At 38.9% G+C, this 22286-nt stretch overlaps 1 protein-coding gene across 5 annotated transcripts in view; it reads left to right on the plus strand.

Annotated features, from left to right (window-relative positions):
* The window catches only part of GMDS (GDP-mannose 4,6-dehydratase), a 649100-nt gene that overhangs the window by 297303 nt on the left and 329511 nt on the right, over positions 1-22286 (plus strand). For 4 of the 5 annotated variants that reach the window (XM_019752387.2, XM_074335318.1, XM_074335314.1 and 1 more), the window contains one exon: positions 12144-12271. In XM_019752387.2, coding sequence (XP_019607946.1) covers positions 12144-12271 — 128 coding nt within the window. Of the gene's footprint in view, positions 1-12143; positions 12272-18692; positions 18978-22286 lie in introns of those variants that run through there. The other variant, XM_074335315.1, reaches the window with a different exon arrangement.

Raw genomic sequence — 22286 nt, forward strand, 5'->3', positions numbered from 1 at the left:
AATGGTGGGCATGGAGGACATGTCATGGAATGCAGGGTTGGTTTAAGATCTGAGGGGAGGATAGGGTCCGAGACAGGAACACCTGCACACTCTTTATATTTGTGTTCTCTCTGTCCTCTCTCCTGTGCCCAGGGAGGAGCTGTCTGGAGAGCTCACCATTCGTCCCCCAGCTCCTGTCTGTAATCACCTTCTCAAAGGCATGACACCGGCAATTTTCACCTGTCTCCTGGATCCGTTTTTCCCTTATTTCTAGTGCTTTCCCTTTAGCATGCAAAGATGCTTCTTTTCCCCTCTTGAAATAAAATTCTCTTAATCATACCTCCTTCTCTACCATATAGCAAAAGTCCTGAAAAGAGTTGTCTGCACTTTTCCATTCTCTCTCAAACCCTCTCACCCACTGGACTTTTGTCCACATTCTCTGACGCATCTAAACAGGGTTTGCAGTCACCTTGACGCTGCCATCACTAGCAGTCATTTTTCCGTCTGTCCTCTGTCTTCTTCCCTGACTTGTAGGCACGGTGATTAACAACCTCCTAGTCACGCACTTCCAGACTTTCAGAATTCCTCCATACTCCTGTTTTCCTTCAGCCTCACTGCTCTCTCCTTTTTGGTCATTGTCGCTGCTTCCTCCTCATCTGTTTGACCTCTAAACATTGTAGTGTTAGTGGATTCGGATCTTGGACCATTTCTGTTTTCTTGCTCACTTCCTTCTCTTGGTGGTGTCACCTGGTCACAGGGCTTGAAATACCATCTGTACATCAATGTTTCCCAAATGTGTGCTTTTCTCTAGACCATCCTCAGGAGGCCAAACCCATGTATTCACTTGAACTTTAGAGGAACACTCACCCTGTCTCATCATGATTTAAATATTTCATGTTTATTAGTTCCCTGATAGCTCCGTCAGTGTATCAGATGACTAGACTTAAAATAACACAGTATATCTGTGGGTAGGATTAGCACTTATATATAATTTGTTTAAATTTTGTGGGATTTTGTCTTTGTCATAGTTGGTTTGTTTAACTAAGGAAGTGGTATCAACAGGTAAAATTTGGCAATGTCTGCAGACATTTTGGTTGTCATGACTAAGGAGGGGGATGCTATTAGCATTTAATGGGTAGAAACCAGGGATGCTTCTAAACATCCCCGACAAAAAAGGAATTATGCAGCCCAAAATGACAATAATGACCGAACCAAGAAACCCTGAAATGAGGATTCATGAATTTGAATTCTCTAACTCTCAGTAGAAAAGGCATTCAGCATTTGATGCAAATAACAAAGTGCTTTGAGCCTTTGTCTTTAAAGCACGTGTTTGTGAAAGTTGCCAAAAAGTGGGAGCGGTCCCCAACAAATGCACATCGTGAATGGTCCACTTGTGAGCCCGAGATTCCTTTAAGCATGCCTGTTGGGTTTGGAGTACCTGCAGTTAAATAGTGTTGCTCTTGGCAGGACTCGGTGAGCAAATGAGGTATGAGCGCTCTGATCTCGGTGGTGTGCTCGGTCAGCCATGACCTTGCCAGTGTCTCTTCTTTCTACACTCTGTCCGCACTGAGCCGTGGCCCAGGCAGATCTCAGTGGGCGCCAGAGACTCCCACAGGGCCAGTGCGGGGGCCCGAGGCAGAGGTTCACATGGGGTTCAGGATACATTGGAATGATTTCTGTTTTCCCATGAATATTGTCCAAACTGTCTTTGTATTTTCTCTAACTCCAAAAAATCTTTACATCAAAAGCTTTGGGGTGAAGCTCTGGGCAATGGAATAGAATTTTTATTAGAGAAATTGCAGTTCAGATGCTGTTTGGGTGCTGACAGGGATAAATTGTACATGTGTGTGTATGTCTGTGCTCACACACACAATTGAGTGTACATGTATACAAACAAACAAAATTTGCACATGCTTAGAGCTACTTTGCTTCTTCGGAGTGAAATAGTATAATTGCAGGGCCTTAATAACATATATGTTTGAACAAGAAATAATTTTGTGGAATCTGATAAGCAGAAGAATTGTCCCTAGTAGGATTTAACTATTTCTCCCTCAGTGTTTCTTCCTTCAGTTCCACTTGATCATCATAAGATGTCCAATGTTGCATTTTGTATTTAAAAACTAAAACTCTACTGAAATATAATACATTATGGTAAAGACTGTGATTTAACAGATGAGCTAATTCTTTAAGTTCAATGTGTGCTACTATTCATGTCTTAAAGTTTAATGCTGCTAATTTGAGGTGTATATTTTATAGATTTTGTCAGTTTTCCTTTTCCTTCAATTTTTTATTTTAGAAGATATTTGATTGTGAGAATATTATATTGGTATAATTTATGATATTATAGTAGAAAGTTTAAATTAACAAGGAATGTGTACATACATTGCACACACACATACACACACACACACACACACACACACACACATACACACATATTGATGTAAGGATTAAACACAAGAACAAAGGCAGGGAAGTAGAAATTTGGCTTTAGTTCTGTATCTGAGTTGGTCCTCACCATCTGTCGGGACAGGAAGTGAGGCCCAGTGGAAAGGGGAAGAAACACGAAGACAAGATGGTGTTGTGGTCCAGAGTTTCATAAGGGAAAGAAGTATAGTTTGCCTGGTATATGAAAAAAGTTTTACAGATAATTGTATTTGAGCTAAAGAAATAGTGTGAGCAAAACAGTGAGGCAAATTTCAGGTTTATTCATATATTTTTATAAACATATATTCATTATACAGAAATACTCCATAGAAAAGAAAACATAAAACTCATTTTTTTCTGAAGGTCTAATGCAAAAATAAAAATAAATATGTACAGGGTGGCACAATTATTTACATTACATCCAGGTGTGCAGAGCAAGCAATTCTTTTTTATTTTTCTAAATCTGTCTTCATCTTCCTGGGGCTTTTCCTCCTACTGGTAGGGGGGGACCACGATGGACACCGAGGTGGTGTCCAATCCTCACGTGATGTGAAGCAGGGACTTTGATAGGCCTGTAGTGATGGCCACACCTCTTTAGCTAGAAGGCTCGGGTTTGGCCTTAGACAGCAGCACAGTGGAAAAGCAGAACTGTGCTCACCTGGGCGCTGTGGAAGGGGATGGACCGTCCCAGAGATCAGTATCTCCTGGCTTCTCTGAAAAACAAATGCTAACCCTTTCAGGAGGAACCCATCATTCTCAGAGATGCCCTCTGGTTTCCAGCAGATCAAAATGAGTAAACATGAACTCTAGTGTCACCAAATGCACAAGGAAACAAACAGCAATCAAAATTAGCAGAAATTACAAGAAATTAGTCCTTCAAGAACTTTAAAGGACTGGAACTTTAAAGATTGGAATGATCAAATTCAGAATATAAAATTAGTAAGACATATTTAAGTTAAAAAAAAGATGTCATAATAATTAAGCAGCAACAGAATATAAAAGATGTGAAAAAAAGAATTTTAAGTATAAAAATAATTATTGAAATAAAGAATTAAATGGCTGTCTTAAATATAGACTGCTGAGGGAAAATTAGATCTAAGTAAGTTAACCAGAATACTGCAGAGAAGGATAAAAAGATGAAAATTATAAGAGATTGGAAGGTAAAATGAAAAGATCTAACATTCTTTCCCAGAAGGAAATAGAAGACAATAGAGTGAAGAAGAGGCAATATTTGAAGAGATGGTTGCTAAGAAATTTCCGGACCTGATATAAGAAATACCATGACACAAATCAGAAAACCGTGTCTAGAAACATGGCATTGAAACTCCAGGATACTAAAGACCAAGAAGATAACTTACAATGCAATGACAGTTCAGCCTCACATTTATCAATAGCAACAAAAGGAAACCAAAAGACAGTGGAATAATGCTTTGAACATGCTAAGAGAAAACAATTTTCACCCTGGAATTGTATAATTAGCAAAACTGTCTTTCATGTATGAGCCAGACAATTTTTTTTACATTAAAGGAAGTTCTAAAGAATTCGTTTTAAGAAGGAAGGAAGTTATGTTAGAAGAAAGGTTCAGGAAGGAATGATGAGAAAGGAAATTTGTAAATACAGGAGTATGCACAGCATTTCCAGTCCAAAATTTAAATAGATGTATATTCTCTGAAGAAAGAGAGCCAGGGAGCTGTTTCTATCAATTGGGTCTAGCTTGCAGATTTTAAATAGAGAGGAAACTTATTTTATCACCTTTAAATTAACATTTCACAATTAGAGACTCTATTTCACTATTATGCTCATAAATATGTATAATTACCCTTACAATGATATTAGAATAATATAGCAATGCCTGATTCATGTTTATCATATTTTTTCAAATACTCTAATCCTGGATCCTTATAGCGGGCTAAGTGGTGGCCCCAAAAAGATACGTCCACATCCTACTTCCCAGAACCTGTGAATGTGACCTGATTTGGAAAAAGGTTCTTTGCAGATGTGATCAAGGTTCTTGGGATGAAGAGATCATCCTGGATTACTAGGGTGGGCTCTAAATCCAATGACAAGTGTTCTTGCAAGAAACAGAAGAGGCCAATACACAGACACGCAGGCAAAGGTGATGTGAAGATGGAGGCGGAGACCTGAGTGATGCAGCCACAAGCCAAGAGTGCTTGTGGCTGTCAGGCATAGAAAGAAGCAAAGAAGGGCTCTCCCCCAAGCTCCCAGAGCAACGTGGTGCTGTTGAATTTCAGACTTGTGGCCTCCAGAACTGTGAGAATACATTTCAGTTGTTTTAAATCACCCAGTTTGTACTAATTTGTTATGGCAGCCACAGGAAATGAATACAGTCCTAAAAGATTACATTTATACTTTCCTCAAAAAGAACAAATTGAATTAAAAATGATTCAGTGTGTACTACAATATAATGTTGAAGTCAGATTTTCTAGTTTTGCCATCTTCCCTTGTTTGTTCTCGAGATGGCATATGGGTGCACGGGACACAGATGTGGCTTATTTGACCTTGTGTTGACAGGGAACAGCTGACATCCTGAGGCCCAAGTGGCACACTCTGCGGGCCTGCTGTGCTCAGCTCAGAGCTGCTGGTACAAGTTACTCCCTTGTCTGGTGGCCAAGGAGGTGGCACAACCCCAGGGATGACTCTTCCTGATGTTTGCTGCTGATAAAACTCGGGCTTCTCCACAGGACCTGGGGCGAGCTGTCCTCATCCACCCCTTGTGGGCATATGCACTAGAGACCTACGGATCCTTGGCCTCAGCTTCCATGTTGTCCCTGGCTTAGGAGGTCTGACGTCCGAGCCTGGGCTACCAGGCACCCCGCCCTCACCACCTCAGGCCCACTGGGGGTCCCATGGTGGGCCTGCCTGAGAGACTCGCGTCACCGCCAAGTGGATCCTGGTGCAGCTGCCCGGATCAGTCTGGGTGGCCTCCTAAGGAGATGTCTTCAGACTCTCCAGTGAAATAGGCGGGAGGCTCCTCTTAGAGATTTCTTCAATCAGTTACTAGTTATCTCATCCCAAAGACGCCACGTTAAAACACCGCAGCTTCACTTCTCCCACTCCCACTTTTGTCCTCCCTCATTTAGAAAGGGGAGCCTGGAATCTGTCTGCCTACTGCTTTTTGTCTGCTTTGGGAGGACCTCAGGCTGCATGCCCACCCATCAGAGCCCGAAGGGGTAGCTTGTGAGAGACTCTCAGGGCTGTGACCACATTGGGTTGCATGCACTACAGTTACTTAGAAAACAATTTCTCCATGTTGCCTTGCTTTCAGATTTTCTGTTTTTTACAGATTCCTGTTTTGAATCATAGAGATGCATATTAACTGTTTATTTTTGACTATCCATGTAGTTCTTCTAATCTTTTTCCAGCCGTGGGCTAACTGTGGAGATGACCATGTAAAGAGAAAAGCAAAAAAAAAAAAAAAAAAAAAAGCCTCCCTATTCTAAAAGTTTTATCACAGTAAAAATATCCAGCACAGTAAGTGTTTATAATTAACATTGATGCAGTGTTCTGCATGCGGCCTTTGATTTGTAGTTCCCCATTTGATTCTAAGTGTGGATTATAATTCTACTTTATAGATAAAGCAAACTGAAAAGTTAAAACACTTGCTTAAGATCCTAGCACTGATAATAGTAACAGAATTATCAGTAACTCACATAGTATGTCGCCCTACTTCCAGTGTCCTGCCTGAAAGACGTCATCCTTCACCTCAGATTGGACATAAAGCTGGAGCCTATTTTCAGGTCCTGAGATGGCATTCCAGTTCTGCTCCTAGCACACACCCTGACCTATGCTCAGGAGCTTCCCCTTCATCTGGGCTCTTCTTGGAGACTCAGCTTTGAATTCACATAAATGGTAATATTTTATCCAGCATATCTTAGTGTTTTTCAGTGTGGCAGCTTTTATTGTCTACCATATTGCTGAAACAAATTCTGTTCTTTTCATTCTGTCAACACTAGCAAAACTCACGATCTCAATCTTACAACTAATATTGGGACTAAATCCCTTCTTAACTGATCTCTTTCTTACGAATATACATTTATGTGGGAAGTTTATTTGCCCTAGGTTAATGAGTTTTCATTGAGAAATTAACCTACAGTGCTTTAAGAAATATTGATTTGTGCTTTCAGTGTGTGAGTCTGCATGTCTGCCTGTAGCTGATTGTTTGTTTAAATTTATTGGGTGACATTGGTTAATAAAATATATAGGTTTTTCAAGTGTAAAATTCTGTAATACATCATCTGTATATTGCATTGTGTGTTCACCACCCAAAGTCAAATATCCTTCCGTCACCATATATTTGACCCCTTTTACCATTTTTTACCTCCCCACCATGACCATTTTCCTCTGGTAACCACCATACTCGTATGGTTGTCTTTGTGAATATTTGTTTGTCTTGTTTGTTTGTTACTTGCAGTTTTATATCCCACTTATGCGTGAAGTCATATGGTTCTTGACTTTTTCCATCTGACTTATTTCGCTTAGCATGATATTCTCAAGATCCATCCATGTTGTCACAAATGGTGGTATTTCATCTTATGGATGAGTAGTATTCCATTGTGTATATATACCACATCTTCTCTATCCAATCCTCTATCGAAGGACACTGGTTGTTTCCATGTCATGGCCACAATGAATGATGCAGTGAATATAAGGATATATGTATCTTTACAAATACATGTTTTCAATCTCAGAATTGAAACAGAGCTAAGAGACTTAGTCATAAAAAAACTAAGAAATCTGAACTTTTCGTTAAGGCTTAATTATGGAGACTATTAACATTGTAATACAATAATTATAATAATAGCTAACATTTATTGAGAACTTGCTATTCATATTACCTAGATTTTTTTCACTTAAACATCAAACCTACGTGGTAAGTACTGCGATTATCCTTGTTTTATAAACAAAGACATGTTGATATTAATTTCTTACATTTCTGTGGCGATTTATGTTCTACGACACATTTCACCTACATTAGTGTACCTTGTGATTGGCTGTGGTAAATATTACTATACTGGTAGTCTACAGAGGAAACTAACTCCAGAGTTATTAAATGGTTATGCCAGTTACTCACAGCTGGCCTTCTGTCCATTCACTGGGTTAACTTCTCATTTCGTGGTCTTCTTCCTAGCTAGGGTCTAGTTTAAGGCTCTTAGAAATCAGGTATGTATTTAAAATACATAGGAAGCTCCATTATCCACATGTGTTGTATATAACGCACAACCACTTAAGTGAGCCAATGTGAGGAGGGCTGCCGCCTGTATTGGACTGTGGATCAGTGAAGCTAGCACGGGCTGGGGCAGGCTGAGGCCAGGCACAGCTCCTTGCCCTGACTGTGGGCAGTTGTGCGGCCTCTCTTTGCCCCTCTTTGTTCTCCTGCACATTTGGGATGGTTGGACACAATGACCTCGAAGACTTAGTTTTCAATGATTTTATATAGTTCTCTCCTAACACCAGCAGTCTTGCATGATAAAGAATAAAAATGACGAGAGCAAATATTTTAAAAATCATTTTAAGTCTCTCCTAAGAATTTAACTAGTAAAATGTATGGTAGCAATAATGTTTAAAATTAATCTGGAGATGAAAGTAAGAAACCAGTCACATTTATATGAGATCAAAGAGAATAAAATACTTAGGAACAAATTTAACAAAAGAAGTGCAGGACTTACTCTCTGGAAACTACTAAACATTGCCGAAAGAAGTTTTAAAAGACCTAGATAAATGGAAAGACATCCTGTGTTCATGAGCTGGAAGATGAAATATTGCTAAAAGGGCCATATTCCCCATAGTGATCTACAGATTCAGTGTATATCCCTATCAAAATCTCAGTTGACTTTTTTGCAGAAATTAGCAAGCTGATCCTAAAATTCATATGGAAATTTAAGGTATTTTTATAGAAGAACAAAGTCGGAAGCCTCACACTTCTTGCTTTTAAAACTCACCTTAAGCTACAGTAACCAAGCATGTGTGGTGCTGTCATAAGGATAGATATACACATCAACGGTGTAGAATTAAAGTCAGAAATAAACCCTCACATTTATGGCTAATTGGTTTTCAACAAAGGGAGAAAGAATGACCTTTTCCACATATAGTGTTAGGATAGCTGCATATCCACATGCAATGAAATTGGACCCTTTCATCATACCATACACAAAAAAATAATTAAAAATGAATGAAAGACCTAAATGTTAAAATAAAATCAGTAAAATTCATTCAAAAAATATAGGAGAAAATCTTCATGACCTTGGGCTAGGCAAAACTCTCTTGGATATGACAACAAAAGCTCATACTACCAAAGGCGGGGAAAAAGACAAATTGGACTTCATCAAAATTATAAAAACTTTTGTGCATCAAAGACACCATCAAGAAAGTGAAAAGATAACTTACATAATGAGAGAAAATATTTGTAAGTTATGTATCTGATAAAGGACGTGGATCCAGAATATATAAAAACTCTTACAACTCAAATAATAAAAAGATAAGTAACACAATTTCAAAAATGGGCAAAGGATCTAAACAGACATTTCTCCAAAGTAGGTAAACCAATAGCCAACAGTGCATGAAAATACAGATGCTCAATGTCATTAGTCATCAGAGAAATGCAAATCAGAGTCATAAGGAGATAATACTCGGTACTCAATAGGGTAACTATCATGAAAAAGATAAACCATAATCAGTGTTGGGGAGGATGTGGAGACATGAGAACCCCAGTTCATTGCTGGTGGGAATGTAAAGTGGTGTGGCCCCTGTGGAAAACAGTCTGGCAGTTCCTCAATAGGTTAATTGTCGAGTTGCCCCGTGACCCATAATTCCACGTGTAGGAATATACCCAAGAGAAATTAAAACATAATATCCAAATAAAAACTTGTGCATGAATGTTTATAGCAGCATTATTCACAATAGCCAAAAGATGGAAACAACCCAAATGTCCATTTACTGATGAATGAATAAATAAAATGTTATATCCACATAATAGAATATTATTCAGCCATAACAAAGGAATGAAGTAGTGATTTATGTTGTAATATAGATGAACCTTGAAAATATGCTAAGTGAGAGAAGCCAGTTACAAAAGACCACATGTGTGATTCCATTCATATGAAGTGTTTAAAACAGGCAAATCTATAGTGACAAAAAGCAGATTTGTGGTTCCCTAAGGTCAGGAGGCTTGGCGACAAATGAGTGACTGCTAAAGGCTCTGGGGTGATGAAAATGTCCTAAAATTGATTGTAGTAATGGCTGCACAGTTTCTCAGTATATTAAAAGCCATTGAATTATATACTTTAAATGGATGAATTGTACTGGGATGTGAATTATATCTCAGTAAAGCTGTTGTAAATAATAATGTTAAAAATTTAAAGAACTAGAAATTTCCAATCAATTTGACTAGTTATCCAAGATAATTTTTGGATCCAGATAAGAAAGGCTCTAATACTTTCTAGCGTGCATTCTAAGTCCTGGGAAGGTGAGAGCCTGGCTTTACAGTCACATACACATTGATCTGAATCCTGTTTTAGAATGGCAAGTTGGCATAGCTTCTTTAAATCTCAGCTTCTTCTTCTACAAAGGAAGTAATAATAATTTTCAGTTTGTGGATTGCTCCGAAAATTAAATGAGTTTCTGTGTCTAAGGAGCTTAGCTCAAAGCAGTGTCCATCGTCAGCCGTGCCTTGGTTGTGTTCATTACAAGGTTCCGGAAGTGTGTAGAGAGAAAAGCCTATGACCTGGCCCTTCCCTGTCTCAGCTGCTCCTTCTGCTTGGGTCACTGTCTCTGCTTCATAACCAATATGTTCCTGACCTCACAGGGAGACCAGTCCTTTTCTGGTGGGTGTTTCTTGACCGCAGCCAGCAGCTCTGTAAAGGCCCTGACTCTTTCTCTCCTTGCAAACCTGTCATTTCATTTCGGGCAGCACTGGTTTGCCTCTCTCCCCCTCTCCGTGCTGTGCGAGAGTCAGGATGCTGCTCAGTTCTGGGCCCCCCAAGCTTAGGACTTGGTGTTTGCCAGCTGCTCAGTTAGTACTGGATGAAAGAAGAAACAGTGAGGGTAGGGCCTACGTCGATTGTTTGAATAAGGTCACATGCTTAATTACGTTTGACTCCTCAACTTAATTTATTGGTAAATAGAATAATAACTTTTCTGTTGGGGACTTCTTTTAGTGATTTGGCGTCACACGTTTCTCTAGTGTATTTTGGAATGACACTGTAGTCCTGACACTATGTGACAGTATAGTCTTGACGTTAAAGTAGAAAGATCGACTTCAAGAAACCTAAATTTAAGTATAGATTTAATTGTTACAACTGAATAGAAAATATAATATTGCTAGTTGGTAATAGATTGAGAAGGATTGCACCTAATATTTCTTCATTTTGAAAAGCTCTTTTTTGAAGGCGTTCTGTGTGTCTTATAAGCTGCCATGGAAAGTTGAAACTTTGGATTTCTAAGGTCCTCTGTGAACTGCTAAAAGAAACTGAACATCTGACTTTCCATGGAAGTCCCACCGTCATTTTTAATGATGTGGCATTGGTGTAGATGTGTACCGAGTTTGTGTAGGAAGTGAACCTGGTCTGTGTTTGAACTTGCACTGGGCCATAGTCTTGCCAAAATTTAGAAAACCTACTTAGAAAAATTCCCCTTATCCCTGTGCCAGTTTCTCTGGAAGCCAAAACTTTTCATCATAACATTCACCTTCCTGCTTCACCTGCAAAAGAACAAAGCTAAAGTAATTGAAATGTGATAAGTTATGATAATAATCTATCTAAACTGTATGAAGCCATTATTGGCTAGTTTGTATGTGTGTTATTACTATGACCTGGAGAATCTGGCATTCCTTGGTGTTTTGTGATAAACTTACTTAGATAGAGGGACATGATAAAATTGTCTCAGCAGTGTCTTAATTTTCTCCTTTTTTGTAGTCTTTTAAAAGTAGATAGATGCTTTCATTAAAGACCAGAGAATATTAAAACAATTTCATTAGTTTCTTCAATTTATGACACCTTTCATCCATTCATTTCAAAATATTTATAAAGAATTCAGGAGCTCATTCCTGTAGCTAACATTTAAATGAAGTTGGAAAGTGGTGTTGCAGTAAATACAACACAGAGAAACTTTTGATTTAGAGCTGTGGCATAATTTATAATTCGGTGGCTGAACAAGTTTCTAAATGAAAGTGATCACCACTTATTGACAACCCAAATGCATATCTGGTTTGTTTCTTTTAATTATTTGTATACCCTGTGAGCCAAATTACTCCCGTCTTCTCTCCCCATGAGCTCCAAAATGGCTTTATTAATAGGAATATGTGCTGTTTATGTTCTTAAAAAAATCAGGGTGGTCTTAGATATCTGTCTTCCATTCTGGCATTTCCCTTTATACAACCCTTTTGAATTTTCTGTTTAAAAAACTGGCATTATGATAGCTTTTCTTTGGCCTAATGCCTAGGTCGCATATTGCAGCAACAAATTAGGAATGTCTAAGCCGTCCCTCAAAGAAAAAATGTTTGTTATGAAAGTAGAGCTGATGTGACACTTAGAATTAGAGCTTCTTAACTTGTCTAAATGACAGTTAATGATCATTTTTTTCTTTTCTTTTTCTTTATTATTATTTTAAGGAGGGGGAAAAAGAATGAACAGCATGCCCAGAGGCTGAGGTAGGGTTTGGTGCACCAACCTGTTAGATGTCAAATGTACTCTACTGATAACACATCTTTTGTCTCTTTTTAGGAGCTAATTTTGTTACTCGAAAAATTAGCCGGTCAGTAGCTAAGATTTACCTTGGACAAATGGAGTCTTTCAGTTTGGGAAATCTGGATGCCAAACGAGATTGGGGCCATGCCAAGGACTATGTAGAGGTAGGAACTAACTCATGTTCTTAAAAATACTTGTATCAAGTGCTGTTTGAAATGCCAGGCTGCTAGTGGGAAAGTATGACCTGGAGTTGGTGGAGTTGGTAGCATGTAACATTTTGCGAATGCAGATATGTTCACACTCATACTGCTTTCGATTTAGGCTTGTTGGTTCAGCGTACGTTGTCAATTATACTGAATGCTATTTGAATAAGGAAGCCTTTCACAATTGTTTAATTATTTAAAATGTGCCTGCCAGTGTTTTGGATGATGGATGAAAAAAAGGTTTCAATGGTATTCTTCCTCACTTTCTAAAGATATTTTTCAGCTCCCCAGTCTTCTGAACCCTCTCCCTTCTCTGTGCTCAATACACATGTAACTAACCGTGAAAGAATACTTTGGTGTAAAGGTACTAGTTCTCAGATCTTCATGAAATACTACCTAATTGCAATGTGTATAACCTAAGACCTTCAGATTGATATTATTCTACTAAATTACTCTATGAGTAATATTTTGTGGAGCTTTTGGTTCCTGCTGCTGAAGAGTCTGGTTATTACCCTATGCATTCTTTTTTTTTTTTTTTTCTTCTTTTATTTATTTATTTATTTATTTATTTAATTAGTTTCAGGTGCACAATACCCTATGCATTCTTAAAGTGTGGCTTTGCATGCCAATCAACTTTATCAACTAAAGAGAGATAGAGATGTTGATGATGCTGCTATTGCAGAATAATGGATATAGTTGAAGGGAAATTCAAATTTTCACTCTTGGGATTTATATACGTACTAAGTTTTGGTTTGAGTTTCGTATGTTATATATATCTAAGTAGTGTGATTTTTCTTTCAATGAATAGTTAAGTTTTACCTTGTCTGATTAGTATGCTTTTAAATATCTCTGGTGGTTCTGTGGCCAGACCTGAATGAGTATGTTAGTGATATTGTCCTTTTCCCTGGAGCTGCTTGTCCTTGTTTAGGTGCTTGCAGATTTCCTGTGCTCAGGAGACTATTTCTGTCCTTAATGATTCCTCTCTGGGAAACCGGATCTGGCTTCCTTGGTCATTGATGTGATTCCAAAGGAACTTGAACATTTGCAGAAGAAAGCTAACTAGCCGTTGGCTGGCTAACACAGAGGTTAGCTGCAGTAGTGTCGGTATTTTTGTTTATAACAATTGAAAATGTGTATTAACACTGATTTTTATATTATGAACAAAAAAGAGTTCTGATTTTTAAATTCTGAAAAGTACAACATTTACATCATTTAAATATGTTCCTCTGAGCTATAATTACAGATAAACATTTTATGACAGTAATCCTTCGATATATTTTAAGAACATTACATTAAAAAATATATAAGGCCACACTTTCAGAAATTGTAAGCAAGTGGGAAAAAGGAGATATTAGCAAGAGAAGCTGAAACTTTCTTTTGTCTAACCTATGTGGTCTTACCTACTTAAAAATATGAGGCAAGTTTTGTAAAAATGCATTATTTCTTCAATAATCCCATTTTGATGTACAGGATATACTTAGAGTCAGAGAGAGAGAGAGAGAGAGAGAGAGAGAGAGAGAGAGAGAGAGATAGATATGGCTCTTTATCCAAACTCTGGTTCTCCAAATTCAGGAACCAAATAGATCAAGTGTCATTCGATTTTATTTTACATTTGTGCACTGGGGTAAAGAAAATAAAAGTTTGTATTGGAACTCAGAAATAGATTTTGACAGTGACAGAAACACTATACCAAAATGTTAATGCTTCTTACCAGTTATACTTATTTTCTTCTTTATACTTCTATCTTTTCCTTATACTTGACATAATTATATATGCACTTTTTAAATCAGGAAACAAAATAAATTTTAAAAATAGGCCAAAATATCCACCGAGAAATGCATGACACTGTTGAATAAACCCATAAGTGATGAGAAAACCTTAGGTGAGCTCAGTGGATCTGGAAGGAGGACACTGCTGTCATTCACTCCCCAGGTGGCACCACTGGCACTGTTCCTGGGTGTAGCTCACATCTTGGTACAAAGGGCCCACATTTGTATTTATTTAACATAAAAGTATTTTATAAACCGTTTGGCTTAAAGACTTCACACAGAATTTACAAATGATGTCATTTTGAAGATTCCTTGACAAGATGGTGTCAGTATAGCATGCCCAGAAGCCAAAAGATTCCCGTGAGAGCAAGATGTTTTGGCCTTTCAGTGATAATGTACAATTTTCACATTTTACAGAGAGACACGTACAAAATTAAGTCCTTGTCTGTCGCATTCAAGACCTGATGTGTCCCACAGTACAAGTGAGTTTTTCGAATTGAGGATCCCCCTGGGGTTCTGATAGTGACGTGTGTTGCTGACGTTAGAAGCATTTTATAGTCCTCATTTCTTGGTTCTGAAAGAAGTCTTAATTTCTTGGTTTTTAAAAAAGTGTCATTATAAGTAAGAATTCATAGTTTGCTCTCTCCATTTTAAGAAATATTACCATCCCATGCATTTCTAAATGCATTAAAATGAGATTACTTCACAGACTTATGGCTAAAAGTAGATGTTGCCATAATTAAAATCAGAAAGCATAAGAGTGAAAAAGAAGCAGCGTTTGTTTAAAATGCATCTGTTACTGGCCCTGTGATTAGCCTCAGAATGAAGAAGCCTTGGTAGGCGCAGATCCAACAACTCATAATAGCATCTCATTTACACACGTTTTCATTTGTGTCATCCGGGTCACACACAGACATGTTGTAGTGATAAATCTTTAGATTACACCACTTACACTTTTTAATTTATGGATAAATTTTTATGATGAAGAGTGTTTGACAGACGAGGTGTAGGTGATCCCAGCTGTGTCAGCGATTTGCTCTTCAGCCCTAGATGGGTTTTATATCTAAATTTACCCATCTGTGAAAAGGACATAATAACAACCCTGTAAAAAATTAGCTTTAATGTGCTGTACGTAACATGATTAGAATCTACCTCTGTCTTGTAAACATTTTTGTAACAATTTATACAAAACCACTGCCTGTTGCTGAGTCAGGTTCATTAACATCCATTTATAATCTTCTTTCCTAGATGAAAATGATTTTAAAATTATTTGAGTGCGTAAGAGGTATTTCAGTTTGAAATGAAAAATATACAAACTATATTAAATTATATTGCACTTCAGAATAAACAAGTTATATGCAGTTACATCTTTTCCAATATTTTATTATAAACCCTTTAAACATACAGAAACATTGAATGACTTTTAACATGAATAGCCATATACCCAACACCCATATCCTAAAATTAACATCTATAATTTTTGTTGGACTTTCAGAAAAAAATAGTATTTCAGAATTGCTGTAGTGCTAATGGAGCAAAGCTATAAATACTGAATTTACACAAACAAGGGTTAGCCAACTTTTGCATTTCTTAGGTGATATAGTCAGTTGGCAATTCAAACTTTTAAAATATTTTCATTTTTGTAAACTAACTGTGATACCTACCACACACCCTGTTCTCATGCCTGCCTATGTCCATGTGCATTAAGAAGTCCTTCGTATCTGTGAGAACACCTGGGGGCTGTATACCCCGTTCGGGCAAATTCACATAATCAGTATTGTACTAGTGGTCCTAAAAACCACAAAAGAGAGAATCTCTAGCTTCTCTGGGTAACATTGTTCCTTCAACATACTCGTATCTTCTGTTGAGTACTTAGCCATGGCCATAATTCTAGTGGCTACAAGTGACAGTCTTCTAAACTTTGTCCAAAGTCAACTAAGCCTGCACAATGCTATGTTGCACAAAGGTAAGCTAGCTTCTTTATTTTAGGACAGACTTCTCAAAACTTATGGGAATGTGTACTGTAGCCTGCCCAGTTTCTCAAACTTACTTACCTTTCTACTATTTTAATAAATAATAAGTATTAACATCTGGCAGGACAGAGTTGGGAAATGGCACCATATGTTTAAATAAACTTAATGCTAACAGTTTGGTTAACAAGGTTCCACTGTGATCCCACCTTGACAGAAAACTAGCTGGAACACAGCGGTAGCCAGAAAATATTGAGAGATAAGCTAATTGATAAGGACTGGGATGGAAGTATCTTTAAGCTTTCACCACTCACAAGCTGGTCCCCTGCTCTTGGGATACACAAGTAATCAAGTGACCGAAGTCTGAGCTCTTTCCAGGACTCAGTAAAAAGCCATTACTGCCAACAGCTGACCATACAGATGCTCCCCAGCAGTTCTGCTGGTGCAGAGGCAGTGGGGGTTGGGGGTGGGCGTGGGGCTTTCAGATTGCTGGGGGAGCCTGGAGATTCAGCTACATTGTAACATTATATTCACACACACCTTTTCTTCCTTTCTCTTTCCTTTTTTTTATTTTTTATTTTTTTTTGGAAGGGAGCACAGATTAATAACAAAAAGCTACTTTTAGAAATTAAAATAATAATTGCCAAATAATTATTGGGCATTTATTATGTGCCAGAAACTTTACAAAGGACTTTATATGCTTTATCTTACAGAGTGCGTACAACAGTCCTGAAAGGTAGAGCGTATGTCCTCATTTTATGATGAGGGAACTAAGGGTTGGAGAGTTGAGATAACATATTCGCCCAAAACCGCGGCCAGCAGAGGTGGAGGACGTCAGAGCCCCAGGCCTGGCCCGATACCTAAGCCATGTTCATAACCACTCGTTTATATTGAAGTGAGGAGGGGAGGGACATTAGCAGCGAGGTCTGAGTAATCTTCCGTTTCCCAGAGAGACAGAAAATGAAGCTGCTCTCACTTTTCTCTTTTTGCCATAAGTAGTCCAATGGGAAGAGAAATATCTGAAAGAAAAGAGGCTGGCCGAGAGATCGGTCCCATCTTGCTGAACTTCAGCAGATTGAGTGTATTAGGCAACAAGGCAAAGGTTGTGTTTGGGGAAAGTGGGTAGTGAAGTGTCTTTTGGCTTCTAGACGAGTTCACCTTCATTATAGCTTTCAGTTCTCAGCTGGGAAGAGGCCTGGGGCACACTGGGAGCCTCTGGCTAACACAGTGGGGAGCATACTGTGGACAGAGCTGGGAGGACTGAGCACTGTCCCCCAGTCCGTCCTTCTCATCCAGTCTGCAAGGGAAAGCTTCATTATCACAGCAGCATCAACCACCTCTGTTCTTTTGTCCCCACATTCCGGAGAATACCTTGATTTCTTCTTGTGTTGGAGTTCTCTAAGTGTTCGTGGTACCAGCATCCATTCTTTAGTAAGGCCTCACTTAGCGGAAATGCAGAAAGTCATAGTTGCTTTATGTGACTCTGGCCAAGTCTCAATCGCAACAGCGGCCATGCTCCCAATTCCCAGAAACTGTAGGCCCTGTTTAAATTGTTGTTTTAAGAACTGAAGCCTGCACTATCCATATTTCTAGAATGGATTATTCATTAAGTTTTCATCCACAGACAATGTAGAAACATGGAGGTGGGTGCATTTTTAGATCATATTTTCAGTTGTATATTTAAAATATAAAATTGATCATCTGCCATTAAATTAGAAAAGTTAATCTCGGCAAATGTATGTAAGTACGTGTGTGTGGAGAGACTGGAAATGAATACAGAATGGACTTGCGTATGCAGTAGGTGCAGTGCCTGTGGAAATGGATTATGAGACTGTGTGTGAATGGCATCTAGGTTCTAATGGGCAGCGATCACCACACTAAGGTGCACGGCGTGCTCCTCCCTTACTCCCTGGGTGCCACGTGTCATCACACCATCATGCTCAGAGAATGCCTGCTTGGACCTAAGAAATTATGGCTCTCTTCCTGACAGTAAAAGTCCTTGGAAAACAGTGGGGAAAGCGCTTTTTTCACTTGGATTATGATGCTCACCCACTTGCATTGGAAATGTCATCGGATTCCCAAAGCTTTCTCCTTCCACCCCAAGTGGGCCTGCTCACACCCTGGTCGCTGAGCCACGTCTGCAGTCACCTCTGTGCTTTCTCTGCCCCTCCATCGTCTCTCCTGCCCCTGGTGTCTCTCACTTCATACCTGCTTCCGCCCACAAATGGAAACTGGCTATTTAATTTTAATAACAAGACCATGCATGTGATATAGATGTAATTGCCTCAGAAAATATGACATCATCTAAATTTAGTGATGATTTTGCCTATAGCAGATATATATCTTTAATATCACATGCTTCATTTTGATACTAATGCACTCTGGAAAGTGTTTGCAATCAGGGTAGTCTTTCTCTTATTTTCATTTAACTCTTGCCCACAAGCACCCAGCAAAAATAATCTCTCTCTCTCTCTCTCTCTCTCTCTCTCTCTCTCTCTCTCTCTCTTTCAGTCTCTCTCCTTCTCCTAAGAGTCAAAATGCTCATTTTTAAATTCATTCTAAAGTACTGTTTGGCTTTATCCTACTTCTTAGTGCTTTATTGCAGGAAATCATTTACTAAAATTGCGTGTTTTGTCCCCACAGAGCCCTGGCGCTGAGGCCCTGCTCTGTAACTTCCTCAGACCACGTGCCTGCTCCTTGCTGCTGTCCCAGGAGCTCAGGAGACAGGCTCCCAGGCTTGGCCTCAGGGGACCCCTTCATACAAACGTGTTAATTTTGCCTTTGCATCCAAAGCCACAAAGCAAAAAACATTTACCAAGTAGAATGTTCCCCAAGCCAAAGACACACATTTCATTTTCTACTTCTGTTTACTCCATTCTAGAAAATATGTCTTCTGCTTATTCTCTGCCATAGAATCATGGCTGTGAAGTCTCAGAGATTCTCCTGATTTTTTCTTTTAGGCAAAGAAAAAGTTTGATCCCCACTATGAATGTTTGGTCATTTGCATTTGTACAATCTGTTATTTCTTTTTCTACCTCTTGACTTTAGTAAAACTGAAAGAACTGATGGCTTTGTCTGGAGCACTTAGATCTGAACTTGGGCACTGTGACGTTCCCACTGACTGTCTGCTCTCCAGGACAGTGGCTGTGAGACCAAGAGGCAGATGCCTGCAGGAGAAGGCACTGCTTCGGATTCTTGTGTGGAATGGATATTGTGCAGGAATAAACGCTGGACGCTTGGACTTGCTAGTGAAATAGCTTTAATGACTTTGTTCCATGGTCTGTCTTCTGTGCCTTATTGGAATTAATGAATAGTCCAAAGCCACTATCCTCTTGGCACCAAATGGCCAAAGGGTTCCCCGTGTACCTTTTGGAGTAGCTCCAGAAACTGTGGCTGTAACATGCATGCAAGCTAAATATACCAAATGGATGAATTTGGGGTACCATTAAGTGAAGATCCCATTTTCATTTTAGAAAAGAAGAAGATAGACTTAGGCTTCCACTAACCCCAATTAATTCTCAAGTTCGATTTTACAGAAGCCAAATTATACCGGGGTGCCAAAAAAATATATGCAAGTGGACACTTTGGTCAGCGTTGCTCAAGCAGTAGTTTGCTGTAATCAGAAGTGTCTGGATGCGGATGGTAACTACTTTGAGCACCTCCTCTAATTGCAGAAGTCAAACGTGACTTGTATTCATCTTTTGTTATTGGTACATATTATTACAATTTTAATACAGTTTTTCTTTCTTAAAATGTGTATACATTTTTGTGGTACCCTCTGTATAAAGGCAAAATTGATAAACCATTTGCAAAATTGTCTTTGCATTGTTGATTTAAGCCTCACGTGGAAATTGTTAGTAATTGCCTAAAGAAAGAGATGGAATTACTCCTTAATATGGCTTCCCCAGCTGCCTTTCAGAATTAAGTCAAATGTTTGAAATCACTATTGGCTATGTTTTGTCATTTCATAAAGAGAATGGTTGGGCGTAAATCATGACTGCTCATTACTTCATGCATAGTTTGAGTAGACCGAGATCTCTGAGAATAAAATTGTTCTCCACAAACACAGGACATGATGTGGTACCAGTCTCTCAGGGAAGCTCCTTGAAGCTGGGATCTGGCTGTTGTTCCTCTTTGTTGTAATTGCGTCTCCTGCATGCATGGTCGAGAACTGCTCCCTGATAAATACTTAAACTTAATGGAAACTCCTTATCTGAGCATTTCTTTATAAAACTTATAAAAATGAATATGTATCTATGAAATGTGGTTTATTCCTCTTACTGTTAACAGATTGTCCCCTATACCTACCATAAGACATTTCCCACTGAATATGATCTTACCAAATTTCAGTTTTAGTTGTGATGGATTTACTTAATTCCAGCAAAATGTTTTCAAGGTATGCTCACTCTTATTGCATGCAGACCATAAAGGGAAACTGAAAAGTGTCCATATATTCTCATACTGTGGCAAGTTTCCCAATTATCGCTAGATTCTACTATTTTTAGACTTTATTCCTAGTTTTAAAAGAAAGATATTTGAGCAGATGGGAACAAATGGAAAGGGAGAATGATTACACTGGCCCTGACTTATAAGACACAATTTTAAAAATCACAAAAGTAGCGTTAGTTTACAAGACCAAATGCCCCTCAGTACGACCGGTAACTGCTCTCTGCTTACTCAGAAACCTCTTTATTTGTGTGGTCATCCCTTCCTCTCAGTTTCCAAGAGTCTCATTTAGTAGCGGATTCTACTAGATTGAGTGAGATTTCCATCACAGATTTTATTCTGGAAAACTTTCACTCATCCATTCCTTCCCCTCGCTCTATCCTGCCTCCTGGTCCATATCCGCCTACTAACACACACACACACACACACACACACACACACACACACACACACACAGAGCAGGTCATTTTCTAATAGTAATAGCCTTTTGTTTAAATACATGTAAAAGTGAACTTAAACATTCTTAGAGTTATTTGATAGTAGCTGTAGAAAATCTGCAAACTGTGCAGTTAGAAGAGAAGAGAACCATTGTGCAGTATCTTTTGGGGTTCTTTAAGTGTATAGTTTCATTCTGCCCCCCCCCCCCCCCCCAGCACATTACCCACATGTTCAGAGCTCAGATCTCTGTTCCCAGCTCGCCCTCCAGCCTGACTCATGAAGTGGAGTGGTGTGCCTCAGCCCCTGGGCCCACGGTGTGTGGGTTGCCGGGGTGGAGCCCGGGTAGGCAGGTAGCATTCCAGGAAGGTGACTCTTGGCCATTTTGTAAGCAGAGCCACTCAGTACAGTGCTGTGTGCCATGGGTGTGGTCACGGCCTCTTCCTCCTTTTAGCCATTGCAAAGGCAAAGGTTGGAATCTTGGGGGCTTCCTGGTTTCCTGGTGTGTGTTTTTAATAGTGCCTGTTTTAGGTCAAGAATTACTCGCTAATTTTCACTGGATCTTAAATTTCAAGTTTGAAAACAAAATACAAAGAGCTTTCACTAGACCTTTTTTAAACACGTGAAGGTTATCCTCTTGTATTTGTGTTTGCTTTGTCATTTACATCTTTGTATTTGAATCTCCCAACAAATGTCAGTCTCTGATTAGGAGAGCAGGAATTATTATTTGCATTTTCCATATGGAGAAGCCAGCTTTGAAAGGAGAGGCCCTGGCCGGAAGTCCTGCTGTGCTATGCAATGGGTTCAGCACCCCACTTTCTCTCCAGTGCAACCCCCGTGTTCCTGTAACAGCACAAGGCTTCTCGCTGATGCTTGGTGTATTTAGTCATTTCTGTGAGATTTTAAAGCCATTTTTTTCACTGACTTCAAATGTTGACCATTTAACGAAGTATGCTTACTCCACTAGGAATTACAAATAAACTAGCACTCTCATTAATGGCCTTCTAGAATCTCTACTCATCCTGTGAAACAAAGAGCACAGATAAGAGAAATTGAGTTAGGAAGAAACTATGAAACACTGGAAGAGTCAAAAGTTAAAAGGCCAGGTCATATGTCCTATAGGAGACTTCCTCTGAAGTAGGGATTCATTTAATAGTTGTACAATCATATAATTTGAAGAAGATATCAACTCTGCACAGGAAATACAGGTTTAACAGAAATCATTTCATTTGATACTTATCTTCAAAAAACCTGAAGTAGGAAGTTCGAAGAAATGGCATAGGTGGCAGAAATTCCATTGCCTTTTGTCAGTGGCAGCCGAAAGCTTCATTGTAGTTAACTATCTGCTGGAGCCTT

Source organism: Rhinolophus sinicus, linkage group LG06, assembly GCF_036562045.2.
Source record: "Rhinolophus sinicus isolate RSC01 linkage group LG06, ASM3656204v1, whole genome shotgun sequence".
Lineage (NCBI taxonomy): Eukaryota > Metazoa > Chordata > Mammalia > Chiroptera > Rhinolophidae > Rhinolophus > Rhinolophus sinicus.